The 23,558-nt window shown below is 38.0% G+C and overlaps 2 protein-coding genes across 2 annotated transcripts; one reads left to right on the top strand and one right to left on the bottom strand.

The window, feature by feature from the left end:
• Nucleotides 1-1,708: 1,708 nt before the first annotated feature.
• vstm5 (V-set and transmembrane domain containing 5) lies at nt 1,709-11,732 on the top strand. Its single transcript, XM_073817815.1, has 4 exons — nt 1,709-2,080; nt 4,845-5,171; nt 10,138-10,281; nt 10,511-11,732. The coding sequence occupies exons 1-4, from the start codon at nt 2,008-2,010 to the stop codon at nt 10,564-10,566; spliced, it is 600 nt and encodes a 199-aa protein (XP_073673916.1). The 5' UTR covers nt 1,709-2,007; the 3' UTR covers nt 10,567-11,732.
• A 97-nt stretch (nt 11,733-11,829) lies between these two features.
• On the bottom strand, nt 11,830-23,436 carry med17 (mediator complex subunit 17). Its single transcript, XM_073817814.1, has 13 exons — nt 23,330-23,436; nt 21,503-21,753; nt 18,953-19,116; nt 18,664-18,883; nt 17,452-17,588; nt 17,287-17,368; nt 15,605-15,757; nt 15,335-15,465; nt 15,064-15,248; nt 13,783-13,920; nt 13,525-13,642; nt 12,358-12,517; nt 11,830-12,236 (listed from the first exon to the last, which is right to left on the bottom strand). The coding sequence occupies exons 2-13, from the start codon at nt 21,735-21,737 to the stop codon at nt 12,028-12,030; spliced, it is 1,932 nt and encodes a 643-aa protein (XP_073673915.1). The 5' UTR covers nt 21,738-21,753; nt 23,330-23,436; the 3' UTR covers nt 11,830-12,027.
• Nucleotides 23,437-23,558: the final 122 nt, after the last annotated feature.

The following is a 23,558-nucleotide window of genomic DNA, read 5'->3' as shown; positions in this document are numbered from 1 at the left end:
CTATGATCTGTGATCACTTCAAATGGGTGATTCACTCCCTCCAGACACTGTCTCAATTTTTCTGTGGCTAGCTTGATCAGCAGAAGCTCACGATTGCTGTGTCATGAATTCTGCTCTGCCAAGGACAGTTTCTCAAAATAGAAAGCCCATGGATGGGAGGATCACCTTGCTGCTGTGATGTCACTGCTCCTATCCCATTGGTGGAGAATGAAGAATGTGCAGATGTGGATAATATTGAAGCGATGGAGGAACTCCTGGAACACCTCATTCATAAATCCTTGGAATATGGAAGGGAACCCTGGTGAAAAAAAACAGCTAAAACCAGCCAAGGCTGGTTGGCTGGTTTTAGCTGGTCAGCAAGCTGGTTTTAGAGGGGTTTTGGCCACTTTCCCAGCCTGGCCAGGTTGGGAGACCAGCTAAAACCAGCTACTTCCAGCTAATACCAGCCTATAGGATAGTTGGCCAGTCGATATGGGAACCAACAACTAACGATGAGGATATTTTTAAGGCTGTTAATTCGATGGCCAGTCATGGAGAGATCAGACTGGCCTTACACAGCCTTCTATTATCTGAATTTCAGCAGATTGTCTTGACCATGTCTACATGCCTAAAGGCACTGAGTTGCTGCCATGTGATTAAATGATTAGATATTTGCGTTAACAAGCAGTTTATCAGGTGTAAGAAATTATAGTCTGCCTCGACCCAGCTTCCACTCCACGATGTGTATTAGAATAAGCTCCTTTTCTAAAAAGAGCTTAACTATGATTTCTGATCTCAGTAATATGTAAATAGTACCACTGGAGTGATGCACGGTGTGTCCCTCCGAAGCGTACTCAAAACTGGCCTCTTCAAAGGTCCCTTTGGAATGAAGGATTTTGAAGAGTACAACTGATGGACACTTCGTCGCCCAATATTCTTTGTGCATATTCTTTGTATGTTGATGGCGCCTCTGTATGGGCATGGGGTGATGACTCAGAAGGGAATTTCAAGAAACAGTTGTGTGGTCCCCTACACCCTTCAACACTTCTAAGCTCTCACTCCAGAAGGGCATTAGGGCATAGGGATGAGTCCTTCAGAATGGAATGCAGGGATTATGTCACTCACTGCATGGAAGCTATTCTTCATCAAGATCTTTAACGTTCTCATCATTAGTGGCCAGAAAAGAAAAAAAAACTATTTGCTGAGTCAACTTGAAAAAATGTGTTACCCTGCTGCCTTAAAATTTAAAGTTCAGTTAACTCAAATGAGTTAAACTGTTAAGTTGTACTAAGTGACAAATTACATATTTGAGTTGACTTATCAAAAATTTGGATTGTTAAACTTAAAAGCTTGTTAAGTTACCAAGCTGCCTTAAAATTTTAAGGTGAATCAACTCAAATATATAAATTGTAACTTAGTACAACTTAACATTTCAAGTTGACTAAACTTTTTTGAGTTGACTGAATTTAAAATTTTAAGGCAGCCAGGTAACAAATTATCTTTGCTGACTCAACAAATAGTTTTTACAGTGTGGGTGTATCAGTGCTGCGAAAATAAAATTTTCAGAAATAGTTTGCTTGGATTAAAAAAAATACAATTTAATGCTGTGCAGTAAGGAGTGTATGTTGAGGTTTCATTCCAAAGGTTTATAGTGTGTGTGTGTGTGTGTGTGTGTGTGTGTGTGTGTGTGTGTGTGTGTGTGTGTGTGTGTGTGTTTGTGCACGTCACTGGCTGCTAAACCGGTCTGATCAGTACCGCAGGTTAGTCCTAAAAATGAATACATCTTGTTGAATGATCAGATCGGACAGACAGGAAAAAGAGCAAAAGGGAGCACATACTGAAAGGGAAAGGAAAAGAAACAACAGCAGAACAGAAAAACAGAGGAGATGAAGATAAAGAGCGGCACGAGGAAGCATGCAGCGACAGAATGGATAGCAGAGACGCACAGGGTGAAAGTCTAGCGTTATGACTGAGCTGTAAAGACAATCACATGTTACTTGTATGTAAATATATGGAGGAATCAGTCTAATGAGGCCCGCATGGATTTGTTTGGCTCAGAACTCACAGATACTCTACCTTATCTTCTGTCTCTACCATTACAGTAAGTGTATGTGTGTGTTTGTGTTTGTGTGTGCATATACATAAGATATATTTTGGGGATTAGAGTATGTTTTCAGGGTTACTCTGCAGTCTTTATAAATTCAATGTATATATAGAACAACATCTATGTGAGTGTCCCCATATACACAGCTAGATAACGATTTGTGCACAGGTGTGTGTTTTATGATTTAAGAAGTAACCACATGAATGCATATCAACAACAATAATAATATGGTCACAGTGCCTTTGTTTGAACTGTACAGGTATTTGTTTATGCATAATTTCAAAAAAACTTTCTAGCATTAAACTTCTCTTCAATAGATATAATAAGTTGTAACATGTTATGATCCTGGGTGCAGCTGCGGCATTTGGCAGTTTAATTTAATATCAGACTGCACAGCAGTGGTGTAATACTTTCTTAAGGCTTGATCCCTAAACAGAACAAGAACACTTCAGTCACATCAACATGTCCAGCACTTAAAAAAACTGCCACGTATGTGACTTGCAGTTGAACTGGATCACGAATGATTCTGGTGAAGTGATTCTGGTTGAGTCAGTCCAGCCAAACCTGTTTCTGTCTCACTTTTCACTTTCCTGTCACTTTGTGAATGGTGAAGTTATTTGTATTACAAACACTCTTTTAAATCAGCTTTATTTGGAAAAGAGAATAGGAATGGGCGGGGTAGAAGCTATATTTGCCAAAACAGGATTGGTCAGTGGCATTTTAAGGCGGGGCTTAGCAAGGGTCATTTCACCAGTAATAAGACAAGCTCTAGAGCAGCTTCCGCTGGAATGCTTTTGTTTGTTTTATCACTGGTATTGAACTCCACTGACGTGTTCCTGGTATGAAGGAAGGCAATCATTAACTGAGAAAGAACAGGCACATGAGTGGACATGTGCTGGATGTTTTCATGTGCTTATCCTGGGGAATCTCATCGAGACTAGGTTACTCCTCCTACATCCACTGTACCATGTGTCTTTATGATCAAGCCCAGTGATGTTGTGTAAATGGAGAAAAAAAGAGGAGCGAGTACTGAACCTTGAGGAACTCCAGTGATTCGCTGATTAACTCAAGACTCCCTCTCATGACATCTTAACCCTCTGGTTGTGTTTAGGTCAAAGATTTTCTTTTTCACAAAAATACTAGTTAACGTTATCGCATTGGACTCAAACTTCCTGACTTTGTTTACACGGGGTATAAGTACTTCTCATAAATTAAAAAAAATTGTGGGTTTTTTTGTGTGTGTTATTTTTGACAAGTGTGATTTTTGTGCAATTTTGTACAAAATTAAAAGCATTTAAAAGCAAACCTCCTGATTAAACATTAAAGCACATTAGTGTGATAAACAGTGCAAATTTTAATAAAGTTTTATCTCATATTGTGAAAATTATTTATAATTTTTTTTCACTCAAAAACAAGGTTCCTACTTTCACATAAATGAGACTTACAGTTAATCATATGCAAATAGAAACACAAAACCAGTCCTAAATGAAAGAAAACAAGCTGACAAAAAGATTAAATCCAATATTTTGTGATAATATAGACAAATTAGAGATTTATAAGCAATAGTTTGGAGTCCGGTCATTTTTGACCCAGAAACACCACAAGTGTGACTTTTTGCAATTTTGTGCAAAATTAAAGCATTTAAAAGCAAACTTCCTGATTAAACATTAAAGCACAGTAGTGTGAGAAACAGTGCCAATTTTTAGCATTTTTTTGTTTAATATTGTGAAAATTATTCATAACATTTTTTTTTTCACCCAAAAAACAAGGTGCCTACTTTCAGATAAATGAGGTCTATTATTAATCAGATGCAAATTGAAACACAAAACCAGTCCTAAATGAAAGAAAACAAGTTGACAAAAAGATTGGATGCAATATTTGGTGAAAATATAGCATATTGAGAGATTAATAAGCAATTGTTTGGAGTCCGGTCATTTTTGACCCGGAACACCACAAGTGTGACTTTTTGCAATTTTGTGCAAAATTAAAGCATTTAAAAGCAAACTTCCTGATTAAACATTAAAGCACACTAGGCCTATGATTAATCAGATGCAAACAGAAACACAAAACCAGTCCTAAATTAAAGAAAACAAGTTGGCAAAAAGATTGAATGCAATATTAGGTGATAATATAGCATTATGAGAGATTTATGAGCAATTGTTTGGAGTCCAGTCATTTTTGACCTGGAACATCAAATGTGACAGAATGTGATGTGTTTCTCTAGTGTCATGCCACTGAGATTATTTTGCATCTGCATTGATTTCTTGCAGTCTCCAGTTCAAATTCCCTGCTTTATTCAGTGTAGCTTCAGTCCTAAATAAACACACCTAAAGCAGCTAATCAGCAGGACTGAACACGTATGTAACAGCACGTAGTTCTTTTATGAAAGTACTTGATTATAAAACAATTGATGATTGTTGTCCCTCCGTGCAACTGTCTCCTCTGTAAGCAACATGTTGGTGTTGGTAAGTCTCTGGGTAAACTGCGCAATTACAAAAATATTGACTATTTACAATTCCAAATATTAACATGTTTCCCAGAAACTTCTTAAACCACTGTTAATCAGCTTCTATCCTGAATCTGACATGCCTCACTCATCTTACAGAGTAATGTTTTGAAAGCTGTGTTGATTTGTTGGAAGCCATATGTTGGAAGTCAAACAATTCTTTTGAATCAAACTTTGCTAGAAAAATAAACATGATGATGCATATATCAAGTACTTTGTCATCCACTGCATGTCTCCTCTGTCTACTCTCTGAAGCTCAGGCCATTACCATTCAGGTGGAGAGGAACACCATCTCCGCACCGGTTCAGGGAAGTGCTCTTTTCTCCGTGGACATCACATGCAACGGGACTCCAACAATCAAATGGATGTTCACTTCTGCAAGCGGACAGCAAAGCATCGCAGTCTGGATGCTCAGCGGTGCTGCAAACGTCACACAGATGTACGAGGGAAGAGTGGAAACTCATCCCAATGGCTCTCTAACCATATCCGACTTACATCTACAAGACTCTGGCTATTACACCATCACTGTGACAGAATCGTCTGGTAACAGCAAAGACTCATTTGTGGTATTGAGTGTAACTGGTGAGTAGCTTTAAACATATTTGTCCTTTGGCTGCAGCAGCTCGTGTCTAGATAGTGGCTTGTTCAATGGTTTCCCCAATAAATAATGAAATAAACAAGTAATGTAAGATTATAAAACATTCTGAAAATAGGAAATTACTTTAAGACTCTGGCTGGAATGTATGTTCAATGTCACTAGCTGTGTTTCCATTACCGATTTGGGCAAAACTTTGGCACTATTTTATAAATGTCGATTAAAACGTATAGTGAATTGACAGCGTTTCCACTAACTGATGTTATGCGACTTTCCAGATAATTCATGGCAATATATTTTTGAGGGATTTTGGCTATATATATTTAATCGAATGTGACCTGTAAATGTAAAAACGAATGGTTTCCATTGCTGTTTTGTGAAATATTCCTTTTTTCGAATTGCCTGAAAGACCACCTCATGCAAAAACTTTCTGTGATATATCGGGGTTTTCCATTAGGCATATTTTCAATTCACCATTTGCTCAATTTAAAGGGTAATTGAAACGCAGCTACTATCACATACAGTTGTGTTCAAAATAAATAGCAGTGCCTTAATGAAAGTGAATAATGCTAATATTTTTAATAGCTTTTCTATCTGCAGTAGAAACACATGCAATTCTATACCAGTTTATTAAGAGCTTTTATGAAGTCTGTGCAAAGAAAAGGAATACTAATTGGTTAAAATGATAGCAGTATTGACATTTTTCTGTTTAAAGCCAAACACTTATAAAATAAAGACATTGTTTAACTTTAGTTTAAATTACTGAACTAATATTTAGTTGCATAAACATTGTTTTTGATAACTGTTGCACATCTGCGTTGCATCGAGTCAACCAACTTCTGGCATCTAGAAACGTATTTTTCAGCCCAGGATGATGAACTGCGTTCCACAGTTCTGTGAATTTTTGGGGTTTGCTTCAGAAACTGCATTTTTAATGTAATGAGGTCAGGGGACTGAGCTGGTCACTCCGTCACCTCAATCCCAATACCACGACTTTGTGCCACCATGTTTTAGGCTTCAGCGTGTGCTAAGGCTTGAATTCAGTGCCTGGGGCTCGTCTGACCATCATCATCATCATTTGGGCCAATCCCAATCCCACAAGGTGTATTCCTTGTAGATGTCGACCGATATTGGTTTTTACCGATACCGATAGCTAGGTTGGACCACACTGGCCGATACCGATTAATTAACCGATAGATTTTGAAAATGGATATTGAAGGGCAACTAAAATAGTGCTCTACGATTTAAAAAAATAAATACTAAACCACTTTGTAAATGAATAAAAATATTAATATTAATTATAAATTGATCATTAAAGTTATTTCATAGTTCATTAATGTTAACAAAATGAACTTCGAAATTTAACAATATATCAGTAAATGTTGAAATTAACACTTTAACAAGGAACAACACTTCTATTCTACAGCTTTCATCAATCTTAGTTGATGTTACAAATGGGCTCATTGTAAAGGGGTGGGGAATCTTTAAATTTTAACATTTTTTTATTATATAAGCAGGCTACTTTTTAAAACAATTACTTATTTAAAATTAGTGTTCTTTAAGTGTCGGCAAGTTTACAGAAATAGTTATTGTTTTTTTCTTTTTCGTTTGATTATTACTGATGAGATCAGACAGTGGCTGCTTTAACAGGCTGCATTCAAACGAATGCAGATCTATTTCGATTTTGTCCTGCTCTGAAAACATAACTGACTGTGTGTACATCAGTTTCATATAAAAGTATTTGAAAATCCAAGTGCATTTAACCGCATCTGCAATCAAGCTTTTTAGGACGAACAAACACAAAGAGCAATTGAAAGTCTGTCAGTGCATCTACTGCATTACAAACGGCAGAAATGAAGGCACATGTAAAGTCAAAAACTGCGATTGATAGCTCACACGGTCAAACAATACACACTTATTAGCTCACTGTGGAAATTCTGTGCAATGAAGCCAGCCGCGTTTCTGGCGCGCACGCGTGCCATATGCGGGAAAAACACACGCTCATTGAAGAGAGGATTGAGATGCGTCTGAGAATCTATTTTTCACCCACCCTTAATGAAACCGAACAAAGGTGCAGCGCTGTGTTGCGCGGACAACTTGCAGGTATCACACACACACACACACACACACACACACACACACACACACACACACACACACACACACACACACACACACACACACATTTTATTTAATCACCAAACGGGCAAATGTTTACTTCAAGAATGATCAAAAAGCGGCAAAGGTTAGTTTAAACATGAAACGGAAAGAGAAAGTGCGATCTATATTGCAGCCATTTCAGAAACAATTTCTTTTCTGTTTTACATTTATGTTTAAATATGATTTGTTTTTGTTTTGTTTCAGTTTAATATGTTAATTACGAAAGAAGTTTGTGTAATTTGTAAATGTCATAAAGGACGTGGTATGAATTGGACGGCAATACGCCAGGAGATTTGGAGAGGGTCAGACACAATTTTTGACCACTTCGTATACGTTTTTATTTGTGGAAAATCCCTTCTTTAACGAATTTCGTTTTGTATTATTTTTATCTTAATTTTTAATAGATATTTTTGTTGATCAGTTATTAAAATCAAATAGGAACAGGAAAATGGCATTGTGAAATAAAGTGCGTAACAAGATGCAAACTCACCATGCTTTAACGGCCTGAAGAAAAGGCTAAAACATAAATTACAGCTCTATATTAAGCATACAGACTTAATTAGAGCTACAGAAATACAAATAGTTTGCTTAAATGCACAATACTCAATTTTCCAGCACAGGGTCAAGTGAACGATGTGGGACAGATGTGTAATGTAAAACTAAGGCGCGCTGTGACTGATTTTGTCGGCTGAATGAACACAGTTTGCTTTCTCATGTCTTTAAATCTGCAACTTTGCTGGCTAAAAATATGAACAGCTGGATATAAATCAATACAAATATATGGTAACAATCCTGGCATTAAACATTGGTCTGGGGCTTAACCTCTCATACTCTATGACAGCGGAGCGTGAGCCGCTTCAGCAAAGAATGCAACCCGGAAAAACCATCGGCAAGGATTTTTGCCGATAACCGATAGTTCGGCCAATCAACTATCGGTGCCGATTAATCGGCAAAACCGATACATCGGTCGACCTCTAATTCCTTGGCAAATTTGAACCCATTCTGCACATGCCTTTTTTTCAGCAATGGTGCTTTGGGCAATTCTTGCTGACAGCTTAGCTTCAATAAAGTCTTCTGACTGTAACTTCTTTGATCTTTCTGGAGGTGATGATTGACTGGATCTTTGCCATTCTAACTTTAATTCAAACCATTTTAACAGTAGTTGCTGGTTTTGCTCTACATGTTTTGCAGTTTCACTGCCATTTTAAAGTATTGGGGTCATTTTAACTGAGCATCCTATAATTTTCTGCACTTCTTTACATGTTTTCCCTTCTCTAATCAACTTTTTAATTGATTAGATTGTATCCGTTAGCATTCTTCTTCTTCTTTTTCCGCTCTTGAGTCTAAGGCAGCCCATAGAACTGCTTGCAGGAAAGTTGTGAAATTTGGCACATTAATAAAGAACAGTCTCAACATTAACCATAGCAAATTTGGAGTCTTTAACTGAAACTCTCTAGCGCCACCACTTGTCCAAAGTTTCACTTTCTTTATGCTAATAACTTTTGAACAATCTTTTTTTTGTCTGAATCCTTGGCTAATGCCGAGTCGAATGAAGTCCAAAATTCAAAGATCGTAGTTTTTTTTTTATATTTTTAATAGTTTGTAAAACCTACTTTTTCGAACCCGTCCTAGATGGTTTATTGCAAACGAATTCTACGAAAAGCACGCAAAAATGGATGTGAGGCTATATCTCCACAATGGTTTGGCATATTGAGACCAAACTTGGTGTGTGTTACAACAAGCATGATCTGAGGCTACCTGCAGTGTTTCGGTACAGTGCCACCTAGTGGTAAGGTGATATGAAAAATGGCTATTTTTGCTTATAACTTCTCAATGGTTTGGCTTTTGTAAACTCGATTTTCACCAAAATCGAGTCAGATCATCTTCAGACTGTGCTGACAAAAAGTTATGGATTTCATCTTGATAGATGAAACTGCTTTCATACAGCGCTGCTACAAACTTTAGGCTTGGTGCCAAAGTGATTCTGAGGCTTTATCTCTGCAAAGCTTTGACATAATGACACCAAACTTTCTGTGTGCCTTGTTCACCTCACACCAAACACACCACATCGACACCACATCGACAGCGCCACCTGTTGGTTAAAAGTGACAAGCCATTAAATCATATTACTAGCAGTTCTACATTACCTTTCTGTCATTTTGACTCAAAATATCTAAAAATGGTTTCCTTTACTCTTTGTTACAGTTGCACTGGTGCTCCATGCCACATTTAGCTCCTCATGCTCCCTTTGGTGTGCTTGTGCCCATAATTGCTGCTTGCAGCTATATTTAAGTTATGTTATTATTTCAAATAATGTTTGGAATGGACCATTTTACTTCGCAATTCAGAAGGAAATATATTTTATAAGAATGTGTGACATTGCTTTCCTTCCTTCCTAATAAAGGACAATTAATGACTTGATAATTCATTTCACAGAACGAATGAATTCTCTAATTAAACTCCACACTGCTATTTGAACACCTCTTTCAGAAAAAGCAGCATGCATGTCATGCCAGTTGGGGCAGTTGATTTCCTATTACACTTCTACATCCACAAGTAAATTATTTGCAATGCAGAAATGTCACTACTGCTAATAACAGACGTTCATCAGGTTACTGATGAACACAACTGTATATGCCATAGTTGACATTTTGCAGTTTAAGTAAACTGGATCTGTGCATCGACTCACTTGTAGTTTGCACCATTTTTGATATAAACACACATGCCCACTGACATAATGGTTTACTATATCTATCCTGTTTGCACTGAACCAATGCTGCATGTGTGTTTCAGAGGTGCTGTATGAGGACATTCAGTACATCGCTGTGTCAGTGATTGTGTTGGGGATGCTGGCTGCATTTCTGATGCTGTGTATGTGGCTCTTGAATAAACTATACAACTTCATAAAGGTCTGGAGAAAACAGAGATGTTTACCCGGTAATAAACATGTCATTTCCATTTATTGCAACACACAGAAGTTACTGCACAGATGTTCATATACAATGTTCTGAATCATCTATCTCATCCACATCTCGGCCACTGACAGGACACAAGAGGAAATAATCAGATCCATCAGAAAGGGTGTTTATCAGACTGAATGTTTAAAAGATGCATTATTAATTTTAATTTGTAAATTAAATTGAGTCTATATTTGTATTCTGCACAGAGCACACTGAGACTGAACTACAGCCACTGGGACGAAAACAAACCATGAGGAGTTGAGTGATGAAGATGCACTTCCTCAGCCCCAGACGACTGTAGATCAACACACTCAACAGACTTAACTCTGAACTCTCTGAACGTCACTGCTCAACATGTACACTGTGAAGAAGAGCAGACCAGTAACAGGAAACGCCTCAATCATATATATGTATGTGCTCCAAGGACATCCTCTCTGGTGGCAGCTGGTGAAAGATTTATGTCTTTTGTATTATTTTTAAAGGGGTCATCGGATGCAAAATTCCCTTTTACATGTACACAACCACCCTACAATGATAAAAATCCACCCAGTGGTATTTTTTTTTTATCTTTAAAAGTAATATCCTCTTTTTAAAACCAGGTCTTTCTCAGCTTCTTGTGGGTGTGACGACACACAGACAGAGGCCCCTCCCACGATAGTTGATTGACATGAGCACCTTACCTTAGCCCCGCCCTCACCGAGCTGAAACAGTCCGACTCTGATCGCCATTGTGTGACTCAGGTGCAGAGGAAGACAAGAATGTCTCAGATTGAGGTGTTCTGTTGTTGGATGTAATAATGAACACAGCAGTCGTCATTTACTCCCGACATCTGAGCCGCTGAAGACACAGAGGATTAACGTTACTTTCGTTTTTGAAAGGAAAGCACCGATCCCGATCTACATATGTGTCTAAGTTCAGGAGAACAGCAGAAGTGAGTATAAGGGGTTTTTGTGCATCTTTGCAAATGGCCTTTTTATAATGTGCTAGTTAGCAAGTTTCGCAGCTAAATGCGGCTAAAGTAAACATTAGGCAGAGAGGGGCGGGGCGAGCAGAGCTCATTAGCATTTAAAGGAACATGAAACAAAATAGCTTGCTTTAACAAGGGCTGATTTTGACAAGGTAAAAAGAGTGTTTTTTACACTACTGAGAAATTTTAACCAAAGTATGTTATAGACTTCTCATTAAGACCCTAAAGAATCATATCAACTTGTGGAAAATGGGCATCTGATGACCCCTTTAATGGATGAAAGTTTTTAAAAATCATTTGATATTGCAGGGGCAAAATCCATTTGGGGTTCAGGTATCAATTATCATATTCAGCGTACAAATATCATTATTATTTAATATAATGCTTTTCCCAGATTTTTGTGCAAAAAGGTGTGGCCTTTTTGAATGTAAAGGTTCAGAATAAACATCTTTGCATAATGACGATGACCTGCACTGGTTGTTCTTATTAATGTAGTTTTGCTTGATCTTTATTTATGTCAGCACTATAATTTCTGGTGTGTAGAAGAATAACGCTGTTTGTACAAACTTGTTTTGACAACAAAGGAAAAATGCAAGGCTGGCAGTACAAATGTTTTATTTCCAACATGTTCTTTGGCCATCGCTGACCTCTTCTTAGAAAAATGACTCCACTCAAGAGCACCTCAGGAGTCACGTAAGTACAGAGCGTGAGCAATAAAGAGTCGTGTCAAATCAATGCGAGACGTAACCAACGGCTCTAGGGACATGGGGTCAGTGCCGCCATCAGCAGCTCCATTTTGTAAACAAAGTTTCTTCCCTCCATTCGGCCCCAGTGCACTTCCTTGTAAGGACCCCTCAGGTGCGTCCATTTGCCGTCCTGCACCACGTCGCTCTTGGGCAGCTCTTTGGCTTGACTCCGCGGGAACTGAACCAGCACCTTACAGCCGCTCTCTGGACCGTTGCGCACTGCAGACAGACGTGAAACATGAGCTCTGAATATGCTACAGTTTAGGTTGATCATGCAGAATGAACTGCAGTGAAGACCACTGCTGTAATAAAGCATGTTTCAGCGCTGGCTCAGTCTCACCTGAGATGGAGTATTCTCCATTGGAAGACGCGACCGTGATGGCGGAGGCGTTCCCGATGCTCTCGATGGGGCCGAGGCCCACGTGATTACTGAAACTCAACACATGCCAACCCATGACTTTAGCCAACTGCTGCACGGCGTGAACCTGATGCTGCGACATCTGAACAAACACACACACACACACACACACACACACACACACACACACACACACACACACACATATCATTATGACAGGAGTAGTTCAGACAAAAAAAAAATGAAGATTTGCAGTAAATTTCTTTATTCTCAGGTCATTCAAGATGTAGATGAGTTAGTTTGTTCATCAGATTTGTATAAATGTGTGATTCCATCACTGTCTCACCAATGGATCCTCTGCAGTGAATGGGTGCCGTCAGAATGAGAGTCCAAACAGCTGATAAAAACATCACAATAATCCACACCACTCCAGTCCATCAGTTAACATCTTGAGAAGACAAAAGCTCAAACAAATCCATCATTAAGATCTTTTAATGAAAATACTATAGTATTATAGAGTCTATAATCCATAATAAAGTCCATCTCCTGTTGTCTCTCACATCAAAATCCAGCCACATATTTGTTTAGAGCTGTTTTGGCTTGTAAACGGTGTTTTATTTGTGCAGATTTCTCTCCTGATTCAGACCAGACCACTTTTTCACTGGAAGAAGTGTTATTATGGACTATGGACTGATGGGACTGGAGTGGTTTTGTGGATTATTGTGATGTTTTTATCAGCTGTTTGGACTCTCATTCTGACGGCACCCATTCACTGCAGAGGATACATTGGTGAAACAGAGATGGAATCACACATTTATACAAATCTGATGACCAAAATAAACTCATCCTAATCTTGGATTGTCTGAGGATAAGCACATTTTTCAGATTTTTATTAGGCTGATGATACACTGGGCAAGTTTTTGAGCAATGTTGCCAAGCAAATGTTGCTGTCAATGGGCAACCATGTGAGATACAGGGCCCATGACTGAGCTAAATTATCCAGATAGAAATTTGTTACCCATTCTCAATGGGAAAGTGCCCAGACAATATTGCAAAAAAAAAAGGTGCCAGATAAAATTGCTCAAAAATGTTCCCTGTGTGTCATCAGCCTAAGTGTGTATCTCTTGAAGTGAACATGTGACTGTGTACCTGTGACAGCAGGAAGTCCTGCAGCTCCTGCTCCTGATGTGAGAGCGTGATGACGCGTCCGTCTCGATGCACAACTCTGATCTGCTCCACACCGATGTTCAGCTGCAGCTGGATCGATCTGAGCAGGAGATTTGAGAAATCAGTGTTAGTGCTGCGTTGTGTAATTAACATTTACGCAGAAATGCATCATGGCTGTTTCATGAGTGAGGTCTGTCACAGTATCTGCTGCTGATGTGTGTTTCTGTCATGAAGACATACTTGCAGATCTGCTCGTATCCCTGTGAGGTGATGAGCACTTTGACGCTGGATTCATAAACGTCATTGATGTTGGACCAGTGGGCCTGGATCTGAGGGTCCTCTATACGACTGGCCAGACTGTCGATGGTCCGCGCCGTCCTGAAACAACAAAAGACACAGAGAGACTTTACAATATTGGTCAATATATCATAATACACACACCTGATGGAAACTGATCAGAAACAATTATGAAAAGAAACTTCATATTATGACAAATCTAAATCAATACAAAAACACACACACAGAAAAGTACCGTCTAATTATGACTACGGACAAAACAGCCTTAATTTTTCTTTGTATTTTGCTTAGATTATGAAAAAAGCCCATCTAACACTTATTTTTCCCCAGTTTCATAATAATTCAGATGCAGCCTTTCATGACTACACAGTATTAATATTTGATGACTAGACCATCTTTTCTAAGTGAAGAGATCCTGAACAGGTAGGGCTGTGCAATTAATTGAAATTCAGTCTTGATTTCGATTTCAGCTTCAAACGGTTATTAAATTCAATAATCGAGATAAAACGATTACTGCTACTGATTCTGCCCCCTCGGTGTGCTTTCGCTCCTCTATAAATGCCCAAATTCACAGATCAGTAAAATCATGTAACGTGACTTGCATAAAATGGGACGTGCTTGATTTCTGAATGTTTATTTGATGTGGTGTTTTTAAAAGCACAAAAGAGAATTTGCGCTGTTCTGTGTATGCGCTCAGAGACGGAACAGAACACAGATAAGAAAAGTGAACGTTTAGCTTAAGATGTGTACCTAAATGCTCAAATACATTCAAATATGTCAAAATGCGGCATTTGGTGATTTTTCGTGTAAACCTTCGTCAGTTATGTCTGAAATGAACGTCAACAGTTGAGAATGAAAATCCGTGTGTAACAGCATATTGGATCTGTGCAGCTCTTAAAGTGATATTCCTTCTGCCGTCTCTGTGCTTAATGTTCAACAAACAACAAAAGACAAAGACAAAATCACTCACTGCTCTTGACGGAGGGACTTTTGGAGTTTGTATAAGAAACAAAGCATGTTTAAGTTTTAATTGAATTTCATTTGTATTTTTTATTTTATTGTATTGCTATCTTTAAATTAATCAATCATATAAAGTTCCGGACCCACCCATTATCGTGTTAAATAATCGCGATTATAATACTCATGATTATGATTTCTGTCCTGTTTCTGGCCTATAATCAATCACTGTCTGAATTCTGAGATACTTGTGTATGTATGAAGCACCTGCTCCTCAGGAAGATGTGTTTGGCCTGTTTGATGATTTTCTCCAGGAGTCCTTCGCTCTGCTGCAGGGAGCTGATCTCTGCTTTGTCGTAGGCCATGGGTCCCGCTAGCCGTAAGCGCTTGTGGCCGAAAGGAGCGCTGGCAGGATGGGGCATCACCACCGAACTCAGCGTCTGCTTGTGGAACTACAACACACACAGATATAGATGAGGATGATGAGGAGGAGGAAGAGCGCTCCAGACTCATGCTGTCAGTCTGTGACGTGGTGTACCTCTCGTATCAGCTGGTGGAGGTTGTGTTCTAACACATACAGGTGGTCGTCTGGTTTGCTCTTTTCTGGTGACACTCTCTGGTTTTTCTTCTCTCCAGTGGAGTGGCAGAGAGAGATGGACAGCTGCAGACCTGCACACATTTAGACCAAGTATTAATACTTCCATGATCAGAATCACAGTACTCAGATGACGTGTGTTTGCTTGTGATGCTGTGACACTTGTAAGTGGCTTTGGTTAAAAGTGTCTGCTACATGAATGAATGTAAATACCAGGAAAGGGTTGTGAGATGATCTGGTTCTTGACGACGATGTGAGGAATCTGTGATTTGATCTGAACAGCTTCACGTGAGAGCTGAGCAAATATCTCTTTACACAGCAACACATTCTGAGCCGCTTCCAGCTTTAAATGCCACATCTGAGAACCTGAGAGAGGAAAACAGACAATGATCTCATGAAATATAGACCATAGAACGTGTCTGATCTGAAACGACATTTACAACATCCATGAATATTTGATTACAAAGCTGAATAAATAGTTCAAAGCAGAATTTTGAACCACATTTACTGAACTCAAATTTTTCTAGTGAGCTTTAAAACATCTGGAAAGTGGCCTACTGTCGAAACAACGGAAGCCTAAAGGGACAGCTCACCCCAAAATAAAGATTTTGTCATCATTCACTCTCCATTATGCTAAATCTCTAATACTAAAAGATGTTTTAGTATTAGAGGGATTTAGTATTGGATTTCTCACTCCATTTAAAAATGACAGACATTCAAGTAAAGTGCCTCTTTTGAACGTTTTGGTGTCCCTTTGAGTCAAAATTATCTTTTTTATATAATTATTGATATTCGCTCTCCAGAGAATCTTCCTGCACTGATTTGGTTCGTATCGGTTGAAAAACCTAGGAACGGTTTGCAAAAGTAGGTTTTTAAAAAAAATCCCAAAAACCCCAAAAATGTCCCAGGCTCATGATCGAATCTAATTCCAAGAATTCCAACATTAGAAACTTGAGTGTGTGACTGACAGTTTAGGAGCTGCGCACAAGTTTGTACTTTTGATCGCTGTAGCGCCCCCATCAGGCCGATTGGGGTGAGCCTTGGTGACTCCAAATTTCAAGTCTACGACTTATGGTTTGGTCTGCACCATCAGTTTTACTTGAAGATTGTTAGAACGGCCAAGGATCAGCAATCAAAATAGGGTTTCAGCACTACGTAAAGATCATGTTCCATGAAGATATTTAGTAAATTTCCTACCATAAATATATCAAAACTTTAAAAAAAAAAAAAAAAAAAAAAAAAAAAAAAAAAATCAAAATTTTTGATTAGTAATATGCATTGCTAAGAACTTCATTTGGACAACTTTAAAGGCGATATTTAAAATTTTTTGCACCCTCAGATTCCAGATTTTCATATACTGTATATATCTCAGTTTGAAAAAAAAAAAAAGACCCTTATGACTGGTTTTGTGGTCCTGGACCACACAAACAGTCAAAGGGGTCAATTTGATAACCAATATCTGAAAGCTGAATTAATACGCTTTATATTGATGTGTGGTTTGTTAGGATAGAACACAATATTTGGCTGAGATACAACTATTTGAAAATCTGAAATCTGAGGGTGCAAAAAAATCTAAATATTGAGAAAATCACCTTTAAAGTGGTCCAAATGAAGTTCTTAGCAACACATATTACTAATCAAACATTAAGTTTTGATATATTTACAGTAGGAACTTTACAAAATATCTTCATGGAACATGATCTTTACTTAATATCCTAATGAGTTTTAGCATAAAAGAAAAATCGATAATTTTGACCCATGCAATGCATTGTTGGCTATTGCTACAAATATACCTGTGCTCCAGGGTCACGTATTCCAAAAAGTGATATTCCTCTATTTTTAAAAGGTATTGTTTTATAGCAGCATGTCTCATCAGTGGCATGAGCTGTCTTTACCAGGTTTGGCTTTAGGCTGTCTTCTGAAGAGGTTGACTGTGCCGAGATCTCCGATATCAGGAGACTGTTTCTGAATGGACACCTGGAGAAACACACAAACAGAAAACACTTGACATCTGTACTCACAGCTCAGCTCATCGATAATTGAATATTCTTGACCGTTACCTTGATATACGCCGATCCCTCCAGGTCGCTGGGGATCTGCACGTTGAGCGGACAATAATCATCAGGGATCTTCTTATCCAGGTCAATATCTGTGTTCTTGATGACCTCAAACGTGCCGTGATGAGGGAACAGAGACCCTGAACACAAACGCCACACATTAACAGACACTTCAGGGCAGTATTCACAAAACATCTTAAGACTAAAAGTAGATCAGGAGAAAATCTTAAAAATAATTTCGAAGAGTATGCTCTAAGAGTATTTCACAAAGCATTTTAGCACTAAAACTAGCTCCTAAATCTGTGAAATGTTAGGAGTAGTGAAGAGGACTCCTCAGTCACGAAGACCAAATCACAAACTAGGCCTTATCCACTCTGCTGAAAAAAACAAACAATCATCACAGAAATTCTAATTCTAACAATAAATGGTTTCCTGTATTGTTTTTTTGGGACATATTCCATTAGGATTTAGTGGTTTTAACAAGTCATCAATAAAAGGTGACCAATTATCAATAGAGATTAACAGCCACCGTTACAGTTACCATTAAAACCAGTACACTTTCTATTAACCAGTAAAAACAAAACATTTGTGTGATGGTTTCCATTCGGTTTTCCATCTGCCTCGGAACATAAACATTTTAGGAACACATCTTTTTTGGTTTTGAAGGTTATCCATACTTTGATCATGTGCTTGTTTTCATTAACAGGTTAAGAAGCTGTTCTTGAGTCCAGTTGGGTTTTCTTTCACGTTTGCATATCTTACTATCAGCCAGGATTATTCTAGTCGCTCAATTAAAAGCCCATATGTAAGAGGTTGACAATTAGCAATAACAAAACATATACTTGTTTAATTAGTGACACTAACTGACATTAGTGGCAACATCTTTATTTGAATATGGCAACAGAATATCTCCTCTACAATATTTATATGAATAAATCTGACAGAGACCCCTCTCCTATCAGCCAATCACTGAGTGCATAGTTAATGAGCATGTTGACATCATCCGTAGCAATAAACTCAACCCCGCCCCTTACTCTCAGCTTAAGACTTCTGTCTATTCCTTATTCAAATTTGTCTCAGTAGCTTTGGGAATAGGTCTTAAGAGAAAACTCTTAGTTAAAAACTTTTACTGCTATTTAAGAGAACTCTTTGTGAATACGGGCCCAGTACTCTAACACCAAATAGATCAGTACACTGATTAAATGACTGTGTTACCAGCGCTGCGGTAGCTGAGATCCCCCAGGATTTTGTCCCCGACTTTGCGCAGCTTCCACTGTGAGCGCAGACGCAGCAGTTCGGAGTTGAAGTCCCGCTGTCTGCGCTGCTCCTGGTTCTCCGCCAGAGACTTGTTGAGTTTCTCCGCTCCTTTAAGCAGCAGCTGAGCTGCATTGCCCAAAGACTTCTTCTTGCTGATCAGCTGGAACACCTGCGGGGTCTAAACACAGCAGACGCGTCACGAGGAGACCGAGCGGAGAACCTCAGGCCAGACTGAGTCCCGCCGTACCTTGGTCATAGCGGGGTCCTGGGACACGGGGTCCAGCGCCATGTACTTCTTCTCTTTGAGGACACTGAGCACGTCGTGCAGCACACACATCTCTGTGAGAGAACTGCGCAGGTTATTACGCACCGCGTCCCACGGCCACAGCGACGGCTGGAACTTCACCGTACCTGTCAGCAGAGAGCAGCGCTTGAGTCGGGAACCAGACACTCATCTCAGGAGACCAGACACCAGACTCACAAGAACGACATTTTGAAAAGAAATCCTCAGTAATGAAATATTAAAAAATTTATTCTATTTTAATGAATTATATTCAGTAATAAACATGTGAACTAAAGCTCTCTTTTATCATAAAAGACTAAAAAATAAAATGTTCTTTTATAAATTGGAGATCATGATTCTTAAGAAAAAAAGGATTAGAAATCTAAAGAAAATGACGTCATTTACTAGTGGTTCTGACAGAATTAGGGATGCTCATATTGACCGTTTAACCGTTAACCGACAGTAAGAATTTTAACCGATTATTACTATCAGTTAAACGGTTTAAAAGGGTTTTTTTCTATTCTTTTTTTTTTTTTTTTTTTTTTACGTTTGCTGCATGGTGAAAGAAATAATGCTATTTGTAAGTTATCTGTTTACTCACGCGCGCGTGTCGACACGTGTAGTGTGGCTGTATAGACATACTTTGCTTCACCTTTACTTAGTAAACAGATGTAGTATATGCAACTCAATGGCAAGTGGCGTTATTGGGTTATTAGAGAGTGAATCCGTGAGTGAATGTATTCAAATTCTGAATGAATTATAGTCTAGAAAGTGCGCAATAGGCGCTCCCGTTACAATCACTGGAAAGCTATCACTCATCTTAGAGTAGTTCATCGCAATCTCATAAAGTTATTAAAAAGTAATAAAATAACCTTTACAGTACACTGCACAATTAATCTCTTATTTATATAATGCCAACACTTTCTTTGTTTTAATAAGAGAGTTCGCGAAAGTGTAGAAGTCAGCAAAACTGAAACCGGCACTTTGGTTGGTGAGTGGATTGTAACATAGCCTCCTCTGATTGGCCACAGTGATAATCAAATCAACATACATGTCTGTGATTGGCTATTGCTGAACGCTGTAAAACACGCGCTTCTCCACACGCATATGACAGTGGATGGAAGTCCCAAACCGCAAATTGAAAGGGTTTTTGTGATGGTGTTTTTTTCGCGGATCTAAGAGTTAACAGGCAGCGGTCCTGCCTATCCGTACAGCATGTCCTCATGTTAAAAACTAGGCACACTGAGGTATTGGCTGGCCTGCTATATATTTTTATGTCCGACGAGAAGAATAAGACCGGTACAGTTCTTCAAAGCGCATAAAAGGATTCAGTGTGTTTTAGTTTTGTCATCTTTATTAGGTAGTTATTTAATTTATACATATTTAGTGTAGGCCTATTTATATTATTATTATTTTTTTTCATTCAGATTTTCTCTGTTCTCAGAACCGCTGCTGATGCGTGATAATTTAAGTATATGTCAATACAGTTTTTGTTGTTGCTCTGTATGCTGCTGTTTGCACGTTAAAATAAAACATTTGCTTGTATTTTTAATGTATCATCACAGATACTCGTGCATTCTATTTTATTTTAAACTAGTTTATTATTCTAATTTTATCAGTTAACGGTTAATGTTCGGATAACGAGCAGCGGTTGTCGGTCAGGAAAATTAACCGAAATGAGCATCCCTAGACAGAATGTCTTTGAAAGTCTTTGAACAAAATTAAAAAAAAGTCAGTGTCTCAATTAATAAAGACTTGTTTCACTATTGGAATCTCCTGAATGAATGATTCAATGATAAATACTTAACAACAACAACAAAAAAAGTTACACATAGGCGCAAAATGGACAAAAATGTCCACGTCCAAAAACTGTCATAAAAACATGATTTATTAATATTTTTTCCCACTCTTACTGATGTTTTTAACCAGCATCTGTTCTATCCATAGAAACCAAACATTCATTAATTTTCAGAATTGTAACCCTTTAAATGCTGGTTTGTTTGCATAATGCCACAGGTGTTTTTTTATGAAAAAATAAAAAATAGTAGTAATGTCCATATACTAAATGCTGAGCAGATTTTTTTTTCTTTGCTTATTAGATTTTTGGGTGTGTCAGTGAAGAACAACAACATTCATTTTGAGGCATTTATATTTTTACGTAGTGTCAGATTTAAAAAAAAAAAAAAAAAAGAAGTATATGCCAAAATGGAAAAAAATGGCACAATCTAGTAAAAAAAAAAACAGTAAAAATGTAAAATTTGAAGCCTTGCTGATAAAATGAATGCCTATTAGCAAATATTGCATAATTTCATAGTCAAATGGTCCTGGGTTAAAAAAATTGCAGTTTTAATGTGTTTCAATGTGAACATTTTTGTCCTTAATAGACAATAAGTGTTCATACCCAAACTATAAGCTTTTATCCCAGTACTTCTGTTATTTTAATGTCTGTAACAAAGAAATAATGATGATTATGTGGTTAAAAACATAACCAACATCCCTAACCACCTGACATACCGTCGTCCTCCTCCACTTCAGGTTTGCTCCACGGCTCCCTGCTCTCCCGCTCCACCCCTTCCTCGTCCGAATCGGAGCTCTGGTCGAAGTCGATCCGCTGCGCCAGCTTGGCCAGGTTCTGAGACATGGACAGCGGCGGGACGTACGTCTCCATGCCATCCAGAGACACCTCCTGCACCTGCCGCTCACACGTCGACTCGATGCTGACGCGCACCGCCGGACCTCCAGACATCATGCCGACCGCTGCAGCTCTGCAGACAGACACACACACACTGACTGGCTTACTATGATGTGCACCTCTGAGTTTTGACACTGTGATATCAGAACAAGATTTCTGCTCATTTTATGGAGGTAAATGTAAGACTTTTTAAACACCTGTTTGAGGCCAATTAAAGAAACTGTAAGGAATAAACTTAAAAGGGAACACGTTCTCTAAATTTAACTGTCTAAGGAGAACACATTGTTTTGTATTAACCATTTCAGAATTTAAAAATATACACTACCAGTCAAATGTTTTAGAACGGTAAGATTTTTTATGCTTTTAAAGAAGTCTCGTCTGCTCACCAAGCCTGCATTTAAGCAGTAAAATGTATTAATATTTTACTATTTAAAATAACAGAGTTCTATTTGAATATATTTTAAACTATAATTTATTTCTGTGATCAAAGCTGTATTTTCAGCATCATTACTCCAGTCTTCAGTGTCACATGATCCTTCAGAAATCATTCTAATATGCTGATTTGCTGCTCAAATAAACACATATTATTATGTTAAACACAGCTGAGTAAAATGTTTCAGGTTTATTTGATAAATACAACAGAAGAACAGCATTTATCTGAAACAGAATTCTTCTGTAACATTATAAATGTGTTTATCATCACTTTTGATTAATTTACAGCATCTTTGCTAAATAAAAGTAATCACTTCTATAATTTCCTTCCAAATAAATAAATAAATAAATTATACTGACTCCAAGCTTTTGAATGGTGTAGTGTATAATGTTAGAAACAGCTTTTTAATTCTGATAAATGCTGATATTTGGATCTTTCTATTCATCAAGGAATCCTAAAACAGTACTCAGCTGTTTTAAATATTATTAATTACAATAATGATGCATATTAAAGCAGCAAATCAGTATATTAGAATGATTTCTGAAGGATCATGTGACACTGAAGACTGGAGTAATGATGCTGAAAATACAGCTTTGATCACAGGAATCAATTATATTTTAAAATACATTCTAATTGAAAGCAGTTATTTTGAATAGCAAAATTTTTTCACAATTTTAGCTGTACTTTGGATCAAATAAATGCAGACTTGGTGAGCAGAAATTGACTTCTTAAAAAAAATATGAAAAATCTTTTGACTGGTAGAGTCTCTCCTACTTCTAATCTCTCTACAATATGTTCTTCATCAGTATTATAGTCTTGTTTTTCCAGTGAAAATGTCTTTTTTTTTTTAAGAAAGCAGGACTTCATATCTACATTTGGCATTTCAAGCAAATTGATTTAAGGATGTTTATACATTTATATTAGAAAACAAGACAGACATGCTGACAAGAACGGTCATTTTAGCAGGGCATGCAACATTTAATGCCATGACTTTATGAATTTAAGACTTTCTGCCTTCTGAAATGTGATCTACAGAGCAACATTAATAGAAACACACTGTATAATGCCCAGAACTGCTGTAACGATGGAGGAAACACATTGATGTTTGACACACAGCCATTGATATGCGCTTTATACACACACAACCACAGCGCACAGGATGATAATCTGACAGATGTAGTCCTGTCAGAGATGAAATATTAAGCCGCATACTTACATCTATGAAGTGACTGTTTTCTGTTTTTCTTTCTTTGTTTGTTTGTGTTGCAGTTCTCAAACGATGAGATTCCGCTCCGTACTAGCGCTGTACGAACGAGAGCTTGCTCAAGTCTCGCGAGGGCTTGCCGCCGTGGGTCAAAGTTCAAACGAGTTTCACAAAAGTAGTGTTTTATTTTATTTATTTATTTTTTATATATGTATGCAACAATAGTTGCAGATTATCTCCC

The sequence above is a fragment of the Garra rufa genome, chromosome 14 (genome assembly GCF_049309525.1).
Source record: "Garra rufa chromosome 14, GarRuf1.0, whole genome shotgun sequence".
Classification (NCBI taxonomy): domain Eukaryota; kingdom Metazoa; phylum Chordata; class Actinopteri; order Cypriniformes; family Cyprinidae; genus Garra; species Garra rufa.
The sequence above is the reverse complement of the archived record's forward strand: the minus strand, read 5'-3'. Positions and strand labels throughout refer to the sequence as shown.